Source organism: Cebus imitator, unplaced genomic scaffold, assembly GCF_001604975.1.
Source record: "Cebus imitator isolate Cc_AM_T3 unplaced genomic scaffold, Cebus_imitator-1.0 Scaffold99, whole genome shotgun sequence".
Classification (NCBI taxonomy): Eukaryota; Metazoa; Chordata; class Mammalia; order Primates; family Cebidae; genus Cebus; species Cebus imitator.
The window spans coordinates 5,219,744-5,239,419 of record NW_016107414.1 but is presented as its reverse complement, the minus strand read 5'-3'; the positions used below and the strand labels follow the sequence as shown (position 1 = coordinate 5,239,419).

Here is a 19,676-nt window from a genome sequence, read left to right as displayed (position 1 = left end):
CACAATTACTTCCAAATAGCCTTGTAACAATATGTGAGCCTCTTCTCTAGCAAAGCCTACCATGGAAAATGTGTGGTGTTCCATTAGTCAGCCAAGCCTAAAAGCCAATCACTTTTTCATCTCATTTAAAAATAAACATGCCTCCGATGACTACAAACTAGAAATGAAAAATGAGCAGCAGTATAACTACAGAACTTTTGTTATTTCCTTGAAAACTATTTTCTCACTACCTCAAAAAATAATGTATCCTACCAAGTCAAGAACAGAATCACCTCTCCCCACCTTCATAATCATACCTGGAAGGCATCATATCTCTAAAATCTTCTCCTGGTGGCCAGTCCTTAAGTTTCAACACCATTGGTTCTTTTTCATTTTTTAAACGATCTGCAAGGCAAACCAGAATAAATGAACTGTTACTATTTGTAACTCAGAAACAGACCAAAATAAATGACAAATTAGCATTTTATGCCTCAACAATACAAACAAAATATATCTCTGCAAAATTTTCATAACCTGACATATTCAGTATGCAAATATTATTTTTCCTTGATTTTCCCCTACCAACTATCCACCATTTTATTTCTACAGTGTAAAGAAATCCATTTGTACCCAGGAGGCAGCAAGGTGCACCAAAATAAAAATCACCAACTAATGGATTTGTGTCAGGGCCTTGTCTTTCCTAGAAGCTTATTAAACTGCTACTCATTCTTGGAGATTCAGCCACTCCCTTTTGTCCACTGCATGCAGGTGCTGTTTTGACAGCTGTCATCAATCCAATCTGCTGCTCCTCTACAGTGTTCTGGAAGATGTGAGCAGTATCCCAACTAACCAAAGCAATGCATCTTAACAATCAAAGGTCACAGGTATTTCTGAGGCCAGCATGGAACAGAAATTACTTATTCTGTTCAGAGAGATATTGAGCCTATCTGGATGTTCTGTCCAGGAACAACAAAGACCAACAGAACAGGTAATAATGCCTCAGCATTCAAAAGCATAAACACTGTAACAAGGAAGGGGAAGAGAAGACAGATGTTAATTTCAAACTGCAAAATCCTGGAAAATGCTGCGGTTGGGTCTCAGACTCCTGCCATTCCTGTGTCCCCTCCTTTCACATCCTCAACCCCCTCAAAAGATCTTTCATACGTACTTGGAACGTCTTCAAATCCATCCCAGAAGTCTCCTACTGTGGCTCCTGTGATGATTTCATTGGTCCTACAATTAACTAGGTCTACTTCCTGCTCACCAAACTCTTTCCTAAAGGATTCAGGTTTCCAAAGTTCAGAGTTCAATTTATGATGCACTCCAGACACCATCACTGGCTAAATGAAGAGAAGGAAGACTTTAGTCTGAACTCTGGCAGCTGTCCCCACTCCCGAAGGCAGTCCCTCTTCACACTGCTGCTGGTGTGTTTCCATGGAGCTAGTGCTCCATCTCAAATGATGCAGTGACAGTTTAGGCTTAGTTCTCGGAGCTCTCAAATCACCTCCAACCTTCACCATTCATCTGCTACATACCCCTTGCTCTCAAACTACATAAGTAAGCATCTAGGAGAAAGGCATCAACTTTCCTAGTCAGATCTCATTACTCACAGCAAGATGGACTGTAAAGAAGACAAGGGATGGAAGGAGTGTCCAGTGGCACCAGTCACCAGTGAAACGGGTGACCCCACTGTACTCGAGCCTGTTATTGTCAAGCAGGAATATGGCCTATGACACCTCTCACTACTGGCTATGGGAGGCTGCCAAACCTATCAACTATCTAAGACTACCTAGAAGTTCTGACCTTTATGTGAAATAGTCTAACTTTAAAATATTGGCAACAAGCAATAAAGCCTGCTGATAAGACTGTATTCAGCCCATCGTTTTGTTTCTTGTCTATATATGATTAAACGAGCAAATCCTATTAGTACACTGGATGAAGAAAAACATTTTTGAAAATGTATTTTTGGTTAAACACTCACATCTTTCTGTTTGGCAATTCTCCCAAATTCTTGTCCAAGAGCAGAGTGTTCCTTTAGCAAAGACCCCATTTGGCCGAAGAGAAAAGCCAAAGATCCAGAAAAGAAAACCAAAACAAGAAAGCACAGAAGCAGGCCTAGAAATTCTCCTTAAAGATATTAACCAGCACTTAAGATTCAACAACTGTGCCCTTTAGGGCAGGCACCTGGGGACTTTATGACACCACATGGCCCTGGCCCACCTACAACTGCCTTCAGCACAGGGTTTTCATTCAGGTAGTAGGGGTACATGATTTTGTACCACATTTTGTCTAATCTCCCAAATCCCATCAGCCTGTAGTCACACTCTCACTTCCTCTGCTGAGGTTTATCATAGGAATCACCAAGCCTGGATGCCCTCATCAAAAACCCAATGGGGACTGATAGGAAGCAACGAAAACCTGACTGGAAATGTCAGTTTAGGACCATCAGCTTTAAAAAGTAAGACTGATGGCCATACCCTGACCTGATTATATTTACCCTAAACAATAAAGAATAAAACAGGTGGTAAAAGATGGGGAAAAGGGTGACGTGGGGTTGTCAGAAGTCTGCCAAAGGAACCGAGAAGGGGGTTCTGAATAGGGCTGGAAGAAGGGAGGCCTACATTACCTGCCCTTGTTTCCAGCACTCCCTAAACACATTCCAGTTGCTCTTATTGTTGGGGTCTTGCAAGCACAGCAAGCGATTATCACAAAGCCAATAGTGAGGAGTGTCAAAGCCCAGAATGCTGGGCTTGATCGTTAGTCCTTGAGGCCTCTTAGATAAATCAGAGGAAGTCTTATTTTGCACCAAAGTGGCAAAGATGTCATCAAGGATTTTTGGTGTATTCTTCAGTCCATTTTCTGTCTGAATTGGAGAAAGAACAAAAGTCTTAAACATGTCATTCCCTTACCATCAAGAAACCCCATTCCCATAATGATGAGTATATACTACATATCCAGAAAAGTCCAAGCCAGGACCCCCAGGCAAAAAGGCATGTCCCCTGTCCCCACTTGACAACTCATAGAAGTGAGGTAACAGGACAAAGTGGCCCAGCTCAGAAATATAGTCCAATGAAACCCCTCCTCCAATGACTCAGCCTTTGGAGCCTACAAAGGTAAAGATGTGATTCAGTCTCCTTCCTTTCAGTTCTGACTTCTCTAGCCTCTTCCTGTTCTGTCTCTATTCAACTTTACAACATGGAGTACCAACAAACAAGCACATACCTTTCCTGTAGAAGAATTCAAGAGATTTCGGAGGAAACCAGAATTGTTGTTGCTTACAGGTGTCAAAATTGTGCTGTTAAAGGTATGGAGGACTGTGTTGGATTTGCTTAAAGGCGGGAGGGGTGGAAGACATTTGATTTCATTCTTTAAAACTGGCATAGTTGGTTGTTTTTCTAAAATAAAACATCCAGATGAAAAGACATTTTTGAAAGGCAAATCCCTTATTAGTATTCTATTAACAGAAATACTTTGGAACTTGCTTTCCGTTTACTGAAATGGAAAAAAACTTTAAGGGATAAGTACTAATATTATTTATAAGACTCACTGATGTTAAAAACAGTAACTATCTAGTACAATGGATTTTCATAAATTGACCGTGTTATCTAGCAACCCTGACAGATAAGTTTAGTAAATGTAGATTATTTTGCATCTTTTGCATTTACTGTCTACAAATAATCAGCAGCATTCTCTTTACACATTTTTTTTTCCTTTGGCCTCAATGCATTGACCAAGACTTTCAGTATAATGCTTAATAGACTGGTAACAGATATCCTTTGTCGTGTTCTGTTAAAAAAAAAAAAAAAGAAAGAAAGAAAAGAGAAAAAAAAAAAACCTCAAAGACCAGCTTGGCCAACATGGCAAAATCCCATCTCTACTAAAAATACAAAAATTAGTTGGGCGTGCTGGTGGTGCCTGTAATCCCAGCTACTCGGGAGGCTGAGGCAGGAGAATTGCTTGAACCTGGGAGGTGGCATTGCAGTGAGCCAAGATCATGCCACTGCACTTCAGCCTGGGTGGATAGAACAAGATTCCATCTCAAAAAAACTCAAATTTTTCTTTAAAAATTAATGATTATGATGTCTCCAGTCCATTTTTTAACTGTTAAGAATGTTCTTAATTTGAGAAGTTTTTTGTAAATAATAAATAGGGACTAAATTTTACTTAATGCTTTCCTGCATCTTGTCCCATGATTCTTCTCCTACATTTCTGAATGTCAGACTACATCTTCATTTCTAAAAAAACCTTGAAAATTTTGAATTATTTTTCTGCCACTTGCTAATTGTCTTTCTTTGGCTCAAATGAGTTGATTTATGTGTGCTTCAGCTTCTTCATCAGTAATACAGAAATAATAAGCAATATTGATGATTGGGCATCACAGAATTACATCACATGTAAAGAGAGGGCCTGGACCACACAGGAGTTTGAATATTCTTTTTCCTCTTTGTAAGGTATGTATAGCTCACCAGCTGTGCTCTTGCCAGCTTTTCAAATAGCTTTTCTGTAACAGTCATCTTAGACTTAATTTATGAATTCTTTTAGGAGCTCCTTATCACATTTTTAAAGTGATACGAAAGTTTTTCCAGAAATTAAGGTGTAGTCTAACATTCAAATATTCCTTCATTTAGTGTCAAATTTGATTCATTAAAATTTTGTTCCGGATCTCTGTATGAAAGAAGTGGCCTGCATCATGTTGAAACCCTGTCTTTACTAAAAATAATATAAACATCAACTGGGCGTGGTAGCGTGCACCTGTAGTCCCAGCTACTCAGGAGGCTGAGGCAGGAGAATTGCTTGAACCTGGGAGGCGGAGGTTGCAGTGAGCCTTGCTCTGTCGCAAAAAAAAAAAAAAAAAAAAAGAAGAAGTGGCCTGCAATTCTTCTCTTCTGTAACACAGCCAGAAGGTAGAAGTCCCTAAATTTTAATGGAACTCTCAGTCCAAAGCCCACACGCTTCCTGTTTATCATCAAGCATACCGAGGTGACAGCACAGATGACAAAAATAAAACTAAAACCAGCACATTCCAATTTATATATAGGGCAAGGCTAGACAGGTGAAAAATCACTTATTAAGCAAGTCTCAGCCCCACCCCATTTCTGCCAAACACACTCTCAACCTTAGCTAGCGTTCTATCGCAGCAGCAAAAGTTCTCTTTGGTGCTGCATTTCAAAAACACTTTCATTTGTGGCAAGTGCCAGGATGACTCCAGAGAAGCACTTTCCATTCTACATGACTTCTAACCACTGTTCTCCCAGCAACTGAGGTTGCCAAGTCCCTCCATGAATGGACTAAAATACTTAGGAACAAACAGGAAAGACTCACCCTTGTTTTCCTTGTTGACATTCCCACTGGTTAGGTCTGCCAGCCAGTTTAGAGGAGATGTGCTGGCTGGACAGGCAAGCTTCATGCTGCTGGCTGGCTTGGAGGCTGCTTCCCCACCCACAGCTGCTGGCTCCAACACTGAGGGGTTCTGGTGGAGCACTGCACCAAGATTCGGTTTTTCTCCAGTTAAAGAAGTCTGTGTTAGGCATTAAAGGATGATTTTACATAAGCTGAAGAATGACATTTTCCTTTTCTTATCTTCTCTCCTAATAGCCGAGCAACAAATCAGATAAACATCCAGAACAAAACCACCTAACAGCTAGCTAGCTCTAGGTATCCCCACAGCTGCAGTAATCTCGCATTAGTAGAGAATAACTACAAGGTGGGAGATACGTTAGCAACTTAAACACAGCAGGTATTTCCCTCTGTACTCTTCTACCATCCAGCCCCTGCTGGTACATATCCCTATTACTGGATGTACCTTGCTGGTTTAAAATGACCAGTTTGTGCCTGTCTCTCCTAAGAACTCATCCCAGAATCCAGGATAAGCACAGAAAACATTGTTGAAAATGAATAAATGAAGCAGGCAAGAAAGGTAAAGCGGAGATTTCAGAAGGAAATGGGATGCAGCGAAATGCTATTTTGAGTTAGCTTTAAAAATGTGATGAGCTCTTAAAAGAACTCATAAATTAAATCTAAGATGACTGTTGTAGAAGAAAATGATTTTAAAAACTGGCAAGAGCGAGTTTATACACACATAAGGAGGAAGAAAAAGAATATTCAAACTCCTGTTGTGGTCCAGGCCCTCTCTTTACATGTGATATAATTCTGTGACACCTAATCATCAATATTACTTATTATTTCTGTATTACTGATGAGGAAGCTGACGCACATATAAATCAGCTCATGTGAACCAAAGTAACCCAACTAGCAAGTGGTGGAAAAGAATTCAAATTCAGTTCTGACTCCAAAGATTACAAGTCTTCTGCCCTCCCATCATGCCTATGACACCATAGCTTTACAGAAATGTCAAGTTCTGATTATTAAACACAATGCGGCATACTGATTACTGGAATAAGGGGGAGAAGGGGGACAGCAAGGGGTACATGTGATGATGGGGAGGAGAGGGATCCCAGCAAGGAGAAACATATGAGGACTGAGAAAATGAACACTTTTTACATTGAGTGACGGGCAACTAAACACTCATTTTATCATTATTTTCTTCAGCTCTTCATAAATATAAGCAAAATATATTTAGTAATTTTAGAAATGTTGAAGCTTATCTGAATAATTTTAATTCTGCAAAATACACAATTTTTTTAAAAAAACCTTTTGCAAATTAGACAGCTACTTAATAGGTAGACTACATTAGAACTTTTTACTTTTTCAAGAAACAAAAATGTAAAACCTACTAAAAGAGGCCACAGAAAAGTCCACAAAAGTAATGTGAAAAGTCAGAATGAGTCTCTGAACTGCCACATGAACTGTATGAATTCTCATTCTCTCTCTCTCTCTCTTCCCCCACTGATAGTCTCAGGTTCCTTTACAGACAAATGACAGTTCCAACGGATGGTGAAATTTAGCATAAGCAGCAAATACCTGTTTTAGGTCTTCCTTTGAGGCTGGCTTTGAAAAGAGTTTGAATTGCCTGTTTGAACAAGGACAGTTTGCCTTTATTCCCCATTTCGCTCTTACGGAATGAACAATGTCTCCAACATCATAGAGGGCTAAAGAAAGGGCAGAGGCAAACATCTGAACAAGGGTATTAGGTACTTTCAACCTCAACATTACAGAGAAGCAGCTGGCATTCCCCACATGATTACGTTTCCCACTCCCTCCTTTCATCCTGCTCCAGAGGCCTTCCCCAAAATGTGTTTTCTTTTCTTCTAGAAAACTGTTCCACAAAACTTTAATCAGAAAGTGTTGGGGGAGTTAATACACTTCTGGAGTTATTTAATACACACTAAAATAAACGTAGTAAGTATAAAGTAAAACAAAACTACTAGCCCCTATGAGTTAACTAAGACAAGGAGAAAGAAAATCACTGCAGCACATGAAATACCTTTTCCAGGAATGATCTGTGTAGGCATTAAGTTCTCTGGTTCATGTATCTGACTCTTCACACATTTTAGCCAAGAAAAAGTCTTGTAAGCAGCACCTGCAAATAACTGATTTGTAGTAACTACTCTTTATAGACTCTGGCTCCATATGCTTCAAGAAACCCACCAACCACCAATCAAAAACTTGATTTAACTGTGTAAAGGGGCTGGAAGAGAATCAGATCGGTTCTCACCCTGTTGACAATTCTTTCTCTTCATCCGGTAGCAATCCACACATACTCCAAAACCACACCGAGGACACACCCAGTGCAGGTTGAAAATGGTGGTATCGCACACATCACACATTTCTCGAACACCTTTGACAGCTCGCTTCCAAGCAACCTGTCCTGCAAAAACCAGTAAATCACTTAGTCTTTCGAAGGAGAGAGCTTCTGAAATCAAACATGAAAGGCAGGGGTTGTTGTCATTCCTCCCTGTGACTAGACTTCAGATTAACTTTGTTCAGCCTTTGTTGCAAATGCTGCCTCCCCCATGAAGCACTCCTGGATCCCCTCAGCACTCCTAGTAACTTGAATTTGTACTTCAGTTTCATGCCTCTTCTCACTGTATATCTCACCTCCCTCTAGGAGACAGCTCCAAGCAGAATCCCTATTCAGACTGTGCAGCAGCAGTTACACAAGTTGGAGCTCAGACAACACAGGCATCACACAACAGTGGTTCTTAACCTCTGAGTCATGAGTCCCTTTCAGAATTTAAAGGCAGTACGTGCCAGGCTTTCTCCAATGGAAAAAAAAAAATTTACTCAGATCCACAAACCCAATAATCTGCATAGAGCATCAGGTTATTCAGATACCATACATCCGACGGCCCATTAAAAACTCCAAGGTGCTCAGGAGGCCTGGAGACAGCTGCACATTAACTTAGTGCAGGCATAATGGTCCAAGGTCAGTTCCTTCACCAGTCAGTCAGAAACTCAATTTAGCCAGTGCCAGGAATGATGCAGGCACCCAGAACTGACTCACACTGACCAAACATCCAGCAGCTTAAGGCAGGACCCAGGATTCCACAAGCAGCATTTTCTGTTCCAGTGACCAAGACCTAATAACTGGAGGGAGAGGCCTTCCAAAACTGGACAGGCCATTGGACCCTTCTCCCAGATGGAGGAGTGCCAAATCAGGGAACCAAACCAGGTATCAGAAAGCTTTCAGAAGTATGAGCATTTTTGTGGTCACAGAAAAGCCCAAGTTCCCCTGACTACAGGACTCCTGGCAGTCAGTCTGTGTCTCTCTCCTGAACAACACTGGATCAGTGCTGCTGCATTCCTGTTCTATGGAGAATATCTTTTTCCTAATCCAGTTTGGGGTTAACTCATTCCTTCTTCAGACTGAACACAACCCAAATGACCAAGCTTTAGTTTATTCAAAATCAATCCAACTGCTGAATGGACTTCTGCCATTTCATTATAATGTAATCGCCCAGGGCACAATACATATAGCTTTAGGCATCTTACAAATGAGATTTTATGAACTTCACCTTGGACACTTGGATTAAGACTGTTTTATCAGAAAGTACTCTTAAATCTCTTAGCCACCTATTTAATAATTACATGTCACTGAAAAGACAGAATAAAAGTAATAATAGTCGAGATTTGCTCCCCAATCTCAGGATCAGAGGTAAACTCTTCTGGGTATGGTGGCATTATCTCAGTATCACTCACAGTGAGTTTCTCTCTCCAATATGACCAGCTTGTCATAGAGAAAACAGCAAGCAATAGGATAATCCAAAAGGCAAGGAGGAAAGGTTAATAACATTTAAATCTTCAAGGAGGAAAGTTTCTTAATTATGCTCTAAAAGATCATTGTCTTTACCTTTTTCTAGATGACACACACACACACACACACACACACACACACACACTTTTTTAGATGACTCACCTTTATCAAAGAAAAAACCATCACTTGCTTACAACTGCTCTGCTGATTCAGGAGCAAAGCTACTAATACATTCCAAAAAAGTGTTGCCACATTGCAGTCATGTATGTACCACTACCAGACCAGTTACTTAGGAATTTTTCTTTAAATCTACTACTTTTACTTAAATATATTTAATAAAGAAACTTTGTATCTCTACTGAAAGTGGAAACTAATATTGCTTGTCTTAAACAGATTACAGAGGGAAAAAATGTACTAAGATTCTTGACTTAGAGTCTCCACTACCCCAACAGAATGAAGTAACTCTGAAGAATGACTGGTTATCCCAGGCGCTCACAATTCCCTTTCTCCCAGGCAGCTGGGAATGCCCTAGTCCTTTTCCTTGGACTCTGAGACAGTATCCACATCTATTCAATAAGTTATTTTTGTGCTGAAGCTAGCTTCAGTTGGCTGCTGGTAATAAATCAAAATTCTTAAGACTGGTATGGATGCTTGTATTCAAACATTTGGTTAAGCAAAGTCTAAAAAGAGACACACCAGAGGAATGGAAAGGCTTCACTTTTAACTTTCAATCACTGGGAAAGATAAAACGATGGAAGAAAATATGAGGCTTACAAGGCAGATGCCCCATGGTGCTTTTGGCTGGATAACTCATTTCCACAGAGGCACATGGACAGGAAGAGGTGGTACTGTCCTCCAGACATCCTAGCTTGAGACGTCATAAAAGAGTTCTGGCTGTGCCACCTACCCTGATCCCTGTGGCTTACTGGGCTGCCAGATCAGTGTGAGAATGCTCCCAAAGAGCGGAGGACACAGGCACATGCCCATCTAGAACCTCCACGTATTCCCTTCAGACCTTGACTCTAATAGTCACTTCCATCAGAACCTGTTCTCATTCTCATCTCTGGCACCCAGCCCTGCAGACTCTAACTCAGTAGGTCTAGGAGTCAGCCTTCCCATTCTTATTTTCCTTGAAATGTATTCATGACTAAGAACCTTTGTTTTTAAAATAAACCAATCTGAGACCTCATCTTTTAGTGCACCTGCACTGCTGGTGAGGCTGTAAAAATTCCACCATCACTTCACCTTCACCTTTCCTAACAAAAACGAAGTTCCACTCCTTTGGTAATTGGCCCAAAATAAACCCCAAACATAGATGGCCAACTCTGATGAAACCTGTTACAAAAGGAAAAATGCAACCTCATTATACCAAAGTTATCTAAACTTCTGAGTGAAAATAAAACATAAGCAATTAGCACTCGGTGTCACTTAGCAACAAAAATTAAGTTGGGCTCAAAAATCCTACCCCCTAAGAGATGCTCTTACTGTGTGGCTCAATAGTTGACATTGCTTCCTTTTCAGAAATCACCATTTGACAGAAGTGGTCTCCAATGTTGGCCAAGATGTACTTTGCTGTGTCCAAATCAATCCCCACAACGTTTTTGGTTAAAGGTAACCACAAGCCAATTGCTTCACTGTCATACTTGTTTGGTGTTAAGAAGCCTTCTACCCGCAACACACCATGTTTGTTGAATTGTAACCTAGGGGAAGGAGAGGGAAAAAAAGATATAATGTATATACACACAAAAGAATTATTTACAAATTGTAATTACTTTTTTTTTTTTGAGATAGAGTCTTGCTCTGTCACCCAAGCTGGAGTATAGTGGCGCCATCTTTGCTCACTGCAACCTCCCCTTCCCAGGTTCAAGCAATTCTCCCTGCCTCTGCCTCCCCAGTAGCTGGGATTACAGGTGCCTGCTACCATAACCCAGCTAATTTTTGTACTTTTAGTAGAGATGGGGTTTTGCCATATTGTCCAGGCTGGTCTCGAACTCCTGACCTCAGGTGATAACACCTGCCTTGAGCCTCCCAAAGTGCTGGGATTAGCGGAGTGGGCAACTGTGCCCATCCACAACTTGTAATTACTATTTAAATCAAAAAAGTCCTTTCTAGTTTTCTGTAATCTCCATGGCTAATCACAGCCAATGATTGACATTGCCAATGATTGGCAATGTCAGCAGGAAGATTAAAAACACTTTTTCCCCAAACGACAAGCTAGAGAGGGGAAAAAGGAGGGAGGAGAGGGCGGGAGAGGTATATTTTGCACTCAAACCAATATAATCATACTCCCTTCAGGGATAGTTGTTCGGCCTGCTGGACTTGAGACTTAAGAGTAAGGAAAATCACAAGTTACTACCAAAGTTAAGTTGTTAACAAACAGAAGGTGATAAATAACCTGATCAGATTTAAATACAACTACTGCTTCAAAAAAGAAGTTCAACAAAAGAAGGGTAACCCTAGACAGTCACTGAAGCAACGACCACACTGGTCTGTTAGGTACCTGGTGCCTATATGAATTCCAGCTGCTTGTTACTATCCAAGCTCCCGGAAAAAGGGAAGCATTAAAATGGGCCTCAGAACCTAAGAAGTAGAATGAAGGGCTGAACATTTGTTCATTATTTGCCTTCAATATTCTCTAACACTTGAATGTTTTTTTCACAAGCTATGTATTAGTTTTAAATTTTTTAAATATATTAAAAAAATATTTTTTTCTTTTCTTTTTTTTTTTTTTTTAGACACGCTCTCACTCCAATGCCCAGGCTAGAGTGCAGTGGTACAATTATAGCTCACTGCAACCCCCACCTCACAGGCTTCAGTGATCCTCCCACCTTAGCCTCCCAAGTGGCTGAGAAGGCAGACATAATGCCATCACGCCCAGCTAATTTTTTTTTTTATATTTTTTGTAGAGACAGGGTTTTGCCATGCTGCCCAGGCTGGTCTCAAACTCCTGGGCTCATGCAATCCTCCCACCTTGGTCTCCTGAAGTGCTGGGATTGTAAACATGGGCCACCATGCCTAGCCAAAAATACAGTATTTTGACCAGGCACAATGGCTCACAACTGTAATCCCAGCACTTTGGGAGGCTGAGACAGATCCAGGCCAGGAGTTTGAGACTAGCCCAGAGAACACAGCAAGATCCTGTCTCCACACAAAAAAATTTTTTTTAATTAGCCAGGCATGGTGGCACAAGCCTATAGTCCTAGCTACCTGGGAAGCTGAGTCGGGAGGATGGCTTAAGCCTAGAAGTTTGAGGTTACAGTGAACTATGATCATGCCAATGTACTCCAGCCTGGGCAGTAGAGCAAGATTCTGTCTCTAAACACACATACATACATAAAATATCTCTAGGAGGAGACATAAGAAATAGACATAAAATACAATGAAATAGCCTATAACCAATATTAAACAGTCATTAACTCTCATAAGAGCAGAGGAGGAAGTGCTGACTATGAGTTTTGTGGGCCAATATGAAGAAGTCTTCACGGTAAAGACAGTAATTGAGCTTTGGCAAGAAAAGGTTAGGTATGTCCAAGAGATCGTATTTCATATAAAAGCAAGAAAACTAGAGGTAAATGGGGTGCCGATAGACTAATTAGACTAAAGGGTTTATTCAAATAGGTTAAGAATCAAGTAGAAGTTGCAGAGGTAAGTTGGGGTCAATTGCTGACAGCCTTCAGAATTTTACTGGGGACCTTGACTTTGCTAGCCACTGAGCAACTATCAAAAGTCATCATGTGAGACACACACAAAGTTGGGTTTTAGAAAAACCATTTGTCCAAAAGAGTGCAGAATAACACTGGAAGGAGAAGATACAGTTACCTAACATATGCAAATTATTTCAAGCAGTCCAAATGAGAGATGCAAGTTTTTAACTGACTCCTAATTAGAGATAGTCATAACATTATTGATAGTCCAAATGAGAGATAGTCGTAACACTAAAAAATAAATTTGAAAGCATTTCAAAGTGGGGAAGTAATGGCAACTGAGCCTTACCAGTGAGACCCTACCCCTATTCCTATTTTATTTGCAGACGAGTTTAATGAGGTACAAACTTGAGGAGGAGGCTAATGGCAGCCTCAATCTTCACTCTAAACATCAGGAAAAAAAGTTAAACTATGATATTCTTTTACCAAGATAGGAGTTTGTTCTAGTTTCTACTAGACTGGCTTCTATTATGCAACATTAAGCAAAGGTACTTTCCCCTTTAAAGAAGTAAAAAGTGAAAAAACAGCTAAGTCATAAAGTTAATGACTTCTAGACTGTTACAAAAATATAGTGGGTTTAAAAAAAGAAATAAGTTCTAATCATATTATAAAGAAGAAAGAAAAACAATTATTCCTTCCCTAAAATGCCTTTGCAACTTAAACCATTCTCTCATCCAATCTAGTTATACTTTTCACAGCAGAGGAGCCATAATGACATGAAATCAAGTACATAAAAGGAACACAAAGACCTGTACAAAGCACAACCATTTCATGGTTTCTTTAAAATACATACACATACAAATGAATACACATTGTAATGCACTTACCTGCTTAAGAAGAAAATTCTCGAGAGGAAGTGAAATAGAGTTAACTTTTACTGAGAGCTTATTCTGGGTCAGGCATTATTCAGAATATTAATACATGCATATGTTAACATACATTAACAGTTTTACAGCTCTATATGCTACCCACACACTTTATAACGTGCTTTTGCAATTTACAAAGGGATGAATGGGGCAAACTAGTACTTAAAAAAACTCTACTTCGTTGAATAAGCCTGAATCTGAAAGTTACAAGCACAGATATAATGATCTAAATACCCTGTGCATTTAATTCAGCTCATCAGCGATCTTTTAACTTAAGATAAAATGAAAGGGGAGGAGGAGAACAGAAGGAAATTCAAATCAACCCTTCTGTTTATGATTAGAGTTAGTCCACCCTGAAAGTACCTAGACTTCTGAGAAAGTGTTTGAACTACACCAACACTGTTCATTTCTGAATGAACAAAAAAGAAGATAGGGCTGCTTTCTTCTTCACTCAGGATAGAAGAATTTAAAGAAAATAATTTTTAAAAGAAAATAATTTAAAGAAATTATATATATATGTGTGTGAAAATTTTGCCTATAAAATTGGAAATGATTTTTTAAAGATATGCCTCTCCCTGCTGGCAAAGGTACAGAGACCATGGGAGCATACTCAAACCCTGCAGTGGGCAAGGACACAGGTGCAACCTTCCTGGAGGATAACTAGGCAGAACATGTATATAAAAGCTTTAAAACACATACACCTTCTGACCTAGAAATGCCACTTTTAGTAATCCTCCCAAAGCAAATAATGAGGGACATGGACAAGAAGATCATTTCTGCATTATTTCTAGTCACAAAAAATACAAAATAATCTTAATACCAACATGGGGATTGGGGAAATAAATTATTAAACATTACTATAATGTGCTCTTACACAGAAATTCAAAAGTATTTAAGGAAAAGGTTATGATCAAGAGGTTCCTACAAAAGCAAGATTCAAAACAGTATACATAATACACCAACTAGGTATACCTGAATACATTTTATGATTATACAATGCACTGAAAAGTTAGCAGTAGTTCTTTGTAGTGGTTTTCCAGAACCTTCAACATTTTTCTATCATGACCTACTTTTAGAAATAAAAGTTTATGTGTTTAAGCTTCTTGAAAGAAAATCAAAAACAAGAATGAAAAGTAAGTAACATGCAATAAGATCTAGATTCTCGGCAGATCCAAGATGGCTGAATAGGAACAGCTCTGGAGTGCAGTTCCCAGGGAGAACAAGGCGGAGGGTGAGTGATCACCACATTTCCAAATGTTATTACTGCCCATAGACTAGGAGATTCCTGGGCTGAAAAGCGCCAAGAGTTTCCAGTATGGCTGTTTCAGCTGGCACAGCAGGTCTCCGCACAAAAACACACAAATCTGGGCAGCCGTTTCAACTAGCGCCTGGAATGCCTGGGAGACAGAGTTGCTCATTCAACTGAAAAAAAGGGGACTGAAACAGGGGGCCAGGTGATCTAGCTGGGCAGGTCCCACCCCCACAAAGACCAGCAATCTGAAACACTCTGGACTGAGAGTTTCACAGCAAGCGCAGCTGGACCCGGGACGGTCCAGTTCTGTGGGGGGAAGGGCGTCCGCCATTACCAAGGCAATCCGCCATTATAGAGGCAGACCGCCATTACCGAGGGAGTTCTAACTATACTTCTATAAACAAAACTGCAAGGAAGTTCACACTGCAGCTAGGCAGAGCCCACAACAGCTCAGCAACACCTCTGCTGGCAGACTGTGACTATGCTACCTACTAGGTGGGCAGGGCAGCTCTGAAAAAAAGGCAGCAGCATGTCAGGAACTTACAAATAAAGCCCTACCTTCCCAGGACAGAACGCTTGGGGAAAAAGGTGGTTAAGAGTTCCACTGCAGCAGACTTAAACATACCTACCCAGCAGCTCTGAACAAAACAATGGAGCTCACAGCTCAGCATTTGAGCTCCTATAAGGGTCAGAATATCTCCTCAAGGAGCTCCCTGATCCCCATATATCCAAAAAGACACCTCATAAAGGAGAGCTCAGGCTGGCATCTAGCAGGTATCCTTCTGGGATGAAAACAACAGAAGAAGAAACTGGCAGCAACCCTTCCTGTTCTGCAGCCACTGCAGTTGATCCCCAGGCAAGCAGGGTCTGGAGTGGACCTCCAGCAGTCCTAGAGCAGAGGGGCCTGACTGTTAGAAGGAAAACTAAAAAACAGAAAGAAAGAACATCATCATCAACAAAAAGGACATCCACTCAGAGACCCCATCTGAAAGTCACCAATTACAAAGACCACATATAGATAACTCCAAAAAGATAGGAAGAAACCAGCGCAAAAAGGATGAAAACACCCAAAACCAGAATGTCTCTCCTCCTCCAAGGGATCACAACTCCTCACCACCAAGGGAACAAAGCTGGATTCAGAATGAGTCTGATGAATTGACAGCAACAGGCTTTTCAGAAGGTGGGTAATAACAAACTTCTCTAAGCTAAAAGAACATGTTCTAACCCAATGCAAAGAAACTAAGAACCTAGAAAAAAGGTTTGATGAAATGCTAACGAGAACAAACAGCTTAGAGAATATAAATCACCTGATGGAGCTGAAAAACACAACACAAGAACTTCACGAAGCATACACAAGTTTCAATAGCTGAATTGACCAAGCAAAAGAAAGGACATCAGAGATTGAAGATCAACTCAATGAAATAAAACGAGGAGGCAAAATTAGAGAAAAAAGTGAAAAGAAATGAACAAAGCCTCCAAGAAATATGGGATTATGTGAAAAGACCTAATCTACATTTGATAGGTGTACCTGAATGTGACAGGGAGAAAGAATCCAAGCTGGAAAATACTCTTCAGGATATTATCCAGGAGAACTTCCCCAACCTAGCAAGGCAGGCCAATATTCAAGTCCAGGAAATACAGAGACCACCACTAAGATATTTGTCAAGAAAAGCAACCCCAAGGTACATAATCATCAGATTCACCAGGGTTGAAATGAAGGAAAAAATGTTAAGGGCAGCCAGAGAGAAAGGACAGGTTACCCACAAAGGGAAGCCCATCAGACTCACAGCAGATCTCTCAGCAGAAACCCTACAAGCCAGAAGAGAATAGGGGGCAATATTCAACATCCTTAAAGAACTTTCAACCTAGAATTTCATATCCAGCCAAACTAAGCTTCTAAACAAAAGAAAAAATCCTTTACGAACAAGCAACTGCTGAGAGATTTTGTCACCACCAGGCCTGCAATAAAAGAGCTCCTGAAAGAAGCACTAAACATAGAAAGGAACAACCAGTACCAGCCACTCCAAAAACATACCAAATGGTAAACAGCATCAACACAATGAAGAAACCGCGTCAACAAACGGCAAAACAACAACCAGCTAGCATCAAAATGGCAGGATCAAATTCACATATAACAATATTAACCTTAAATGTAAATGGACTAAATCCCCCATCAAAAGATAAAGACTGGCAAAACTGAATAAAAAGTCAAAACCCATCAGTGTGTGGTATCCAGGAAACCCATCTCACATGCAAGGACTCACATAGGTTCAAAATAAAGGGATGGAAGAAGATTTACCAAGCAAATGGAGAGCAAAAAAAAGCAAGAGTTGCAATCCTAGTCTCTGATAAAATAGACTTTAAACCAACAAAGATCAAAAGAGACAAAGAAGTGCATTACATAACGATAAAAGGATCAAAGCAACAAGAAGAGCTAACGATCCTAAATATATACGCACCCAATATAGGAGCACCCAGATATACAGAGCAAGTTCTTAACGACCTACAAAGAGACTTATACTCCCACACAGTTATAGTGGGAGATTTTAACACTTGACTGTCAATATTAGACAGATCAACAAGACAGAAAATTAACAAGGATATCCAGGACTTGAACTCAGAACTGGACGAAGCAAACCTAACAGACATCTACAGAACTCTCCACCCCAAATCCACAGAATATACATTCTTCTCAGCACCACATCACACCTACTCTAAAACTGACCAGATAATTGGAAGTAAATCACTCCTCAGCACATGCAAAAGAATGGAAATCATAACAAACAGTCTCTCAGACCACAGTGCAATCAAATTAGAACTCAGGATTAAGAAATTAACTCAGAACCACACAACATCATGGAAACTGAACAACTGGCTCTTGAATGTTGACTGGATAAACAGTGAAATGAAAGGAGAAATAAAGATGTTCTTCGAAACTAATGAGAACAAAGACACAACGTACCAGAATCTCTGGGACACATTTAAAGCAGTGTCTACAGGAAAGTTTATAGCAGTAAATGCCCACATGAGAAGCCAGTAAAGATCTAAAATTAACACCTATCCTGAAAATTGAAAGAGCTAGAGGAGTAAGATCAAAAAAACTCAAAAGCTAACAGAAGACAAGAAATAACTAACATCAGAGCAGAACTGAAGGAGATAGAGACACAAACAAACCCTTCAAAAAAATCAACACATCCAAGAGCTGTTTTTTTGAAAAGGTCAAAATAGACCACTAGCCAGATTAATAAAAAAGAAAAGAGAGAAGAATCAAATAGATGCAATAAAAAAACAATAAAGGGGATATCTCCACAGATTCCACAGAAATAAAAAAACTACCATCAGAGATTACTACAAAGAACTCTATGCACATAAACCAGTAAACCTGGAAGAAATAGATAAACTACTGGACACTTGCACCCTCCCAAGCTTAAACCAGGAAGAAGTCGAAGCCCTGAACAGACCAATAACAAGGACTGAAGTTGAGGCAACAATAGCCTACCAACCAAAAAAAGCACAGGTCCAGATGGTTTCACAGCCAAATTCTACCAGATATACAAAGAAGAGCTGGTACCACTCCTTCTGAAACTATTCCAAACAATCCTAAAAGAGGGAATCCTTCCCAAATCATTTTATGAGACCAACATCATCCTGATACCAAAACATGGCAGAGACTCAACAAAGAAAGAAAACTTCAGGCCAATATCCATGATGAACATATATGCAAAAATCTTCAATAAAATATTGACAAACCGACTGCAACAGCACATCAAAAAGCTTATCCATCACGATCAAGTAGGCTTCATCCCTGAGATGCAAGGCTAGTTCAACATACACAAATCGATAAATGTAATCTATCACATAAACAGAAGCAAAGACAAAAAACCACATGATTATCTCAATAGATGCAGAGAAGGCTTTCAACAAAATTCAACAGCCCTTTATGCTAAAAACTCTCAATAAACTAGGTATCGACAGTAAGTATCTCAAAATAATAAAAGCTATTTACAACAAACCCACAGCCAATATCATACTGATTGGGCAAAAACTGGAAGCATTCCTTTGAAAACTGGCACTAGACAAGGATGCCCTCTCTCACCACTCCTATTCTATATAATATTGGAAGTTCTAGTCAGAGCAATCAGGCAAGGAAAAGAAATAAAGAGTATTCAATTAGGAAAAGAGGAAGTCAAATTGTCTCCATTTGCAGATAACATAGCTGTATATTTAGAAGACCCCATTGTCTCGGCCCAAAATCTCCTTAAACTGATAAGCAACTTCAGCAAAGTCTCAGGATACAAAATCAGTGTGCAGAAATCACAAGCATTCCTATAAACCAATAACAGACTTAAAGAGCGCCAAATCAAGAATGAACTGCCATTCACAATTGCTACACAGAGAATAAAATACCTAGGAATACAACTAACAAAAGATGTAAAGGACCTCTTCAAGGAGAACCACAAACCACTGCTCAAGGAAATAAGAGAGGACACAAACAGATGGAAAAACATTCCATGCTCTTGGTCAGGAAGAATCAATACCGTGAAAACGGCCATACTGCCCAAAGTAATTTATAGATTCAATGCTATCCCCATCAAGCTACCTATGACCCTCTTCACAGAACTGCAAAAAAACCACCTTAAACTTCATATGGAACCAAAAGAGAGCCCACATAGCCAAGACAATTCTAAGCAAAAAGAACAAAGCTGGAGGCATCACGCTAC

General features: G+C 40.0%; 1 protein-coding gene across 2 annotated transcripts in view; it reads right to left on the bottom strand.

The window, feature by feature from the left end:
* Nucleotides 1-19,676, bottom strand: part of KDM3A (lysine demethylase 3A) — a 59,479-nt gene that overhangs the window by 7,252 nt on the left and 32,551 nt on the right. For both annotated transcript variants that reach the window (XM_017536639.1, XM_037741369.1), the window contains exons 12-20: nucleotides 10,619-10,833; nucleotides 7,595-7,747; nucleotides 7,364-7,459; nucleotides 6,901-7,028; nucleotides 5,302-5,497; nucleotides 3,202-3,374; nucleotides 2,606-2,842; nucleotides 1,148-1,319; nucleotides 297-384 (exon numbers count right to left, since the gene is read on the bottom strand). In XM_017536639.1, coding sequence (XP_017392128.1) covers nucleotides 297-384; nucleotides 1,148-1,319; nucleotides 2,606-2,842; nucleotides 3,202-3,374; nucleotides 5,302-5,497; nucleotides 6,901-7,028; nucleotides 7,364-7,459; nucleotides 7,595-7,747; nucleotides 10,619-10,833 — 1,458 coding nt within the window. The remainder of the gene's footprint in view (nucleotides 1-296; nucleotides 385-1,147; nucleotides 1,320-2,605; nucleotides 2,843-3,201; nucleotides 3,375-5,301; nucleotides 5,498-6,900; nucleotides 7,029-7,363; nucleotides 7,460-7,594; nucleotides 7,748-10,618; nucleotides 10,834-19,676) is intronic.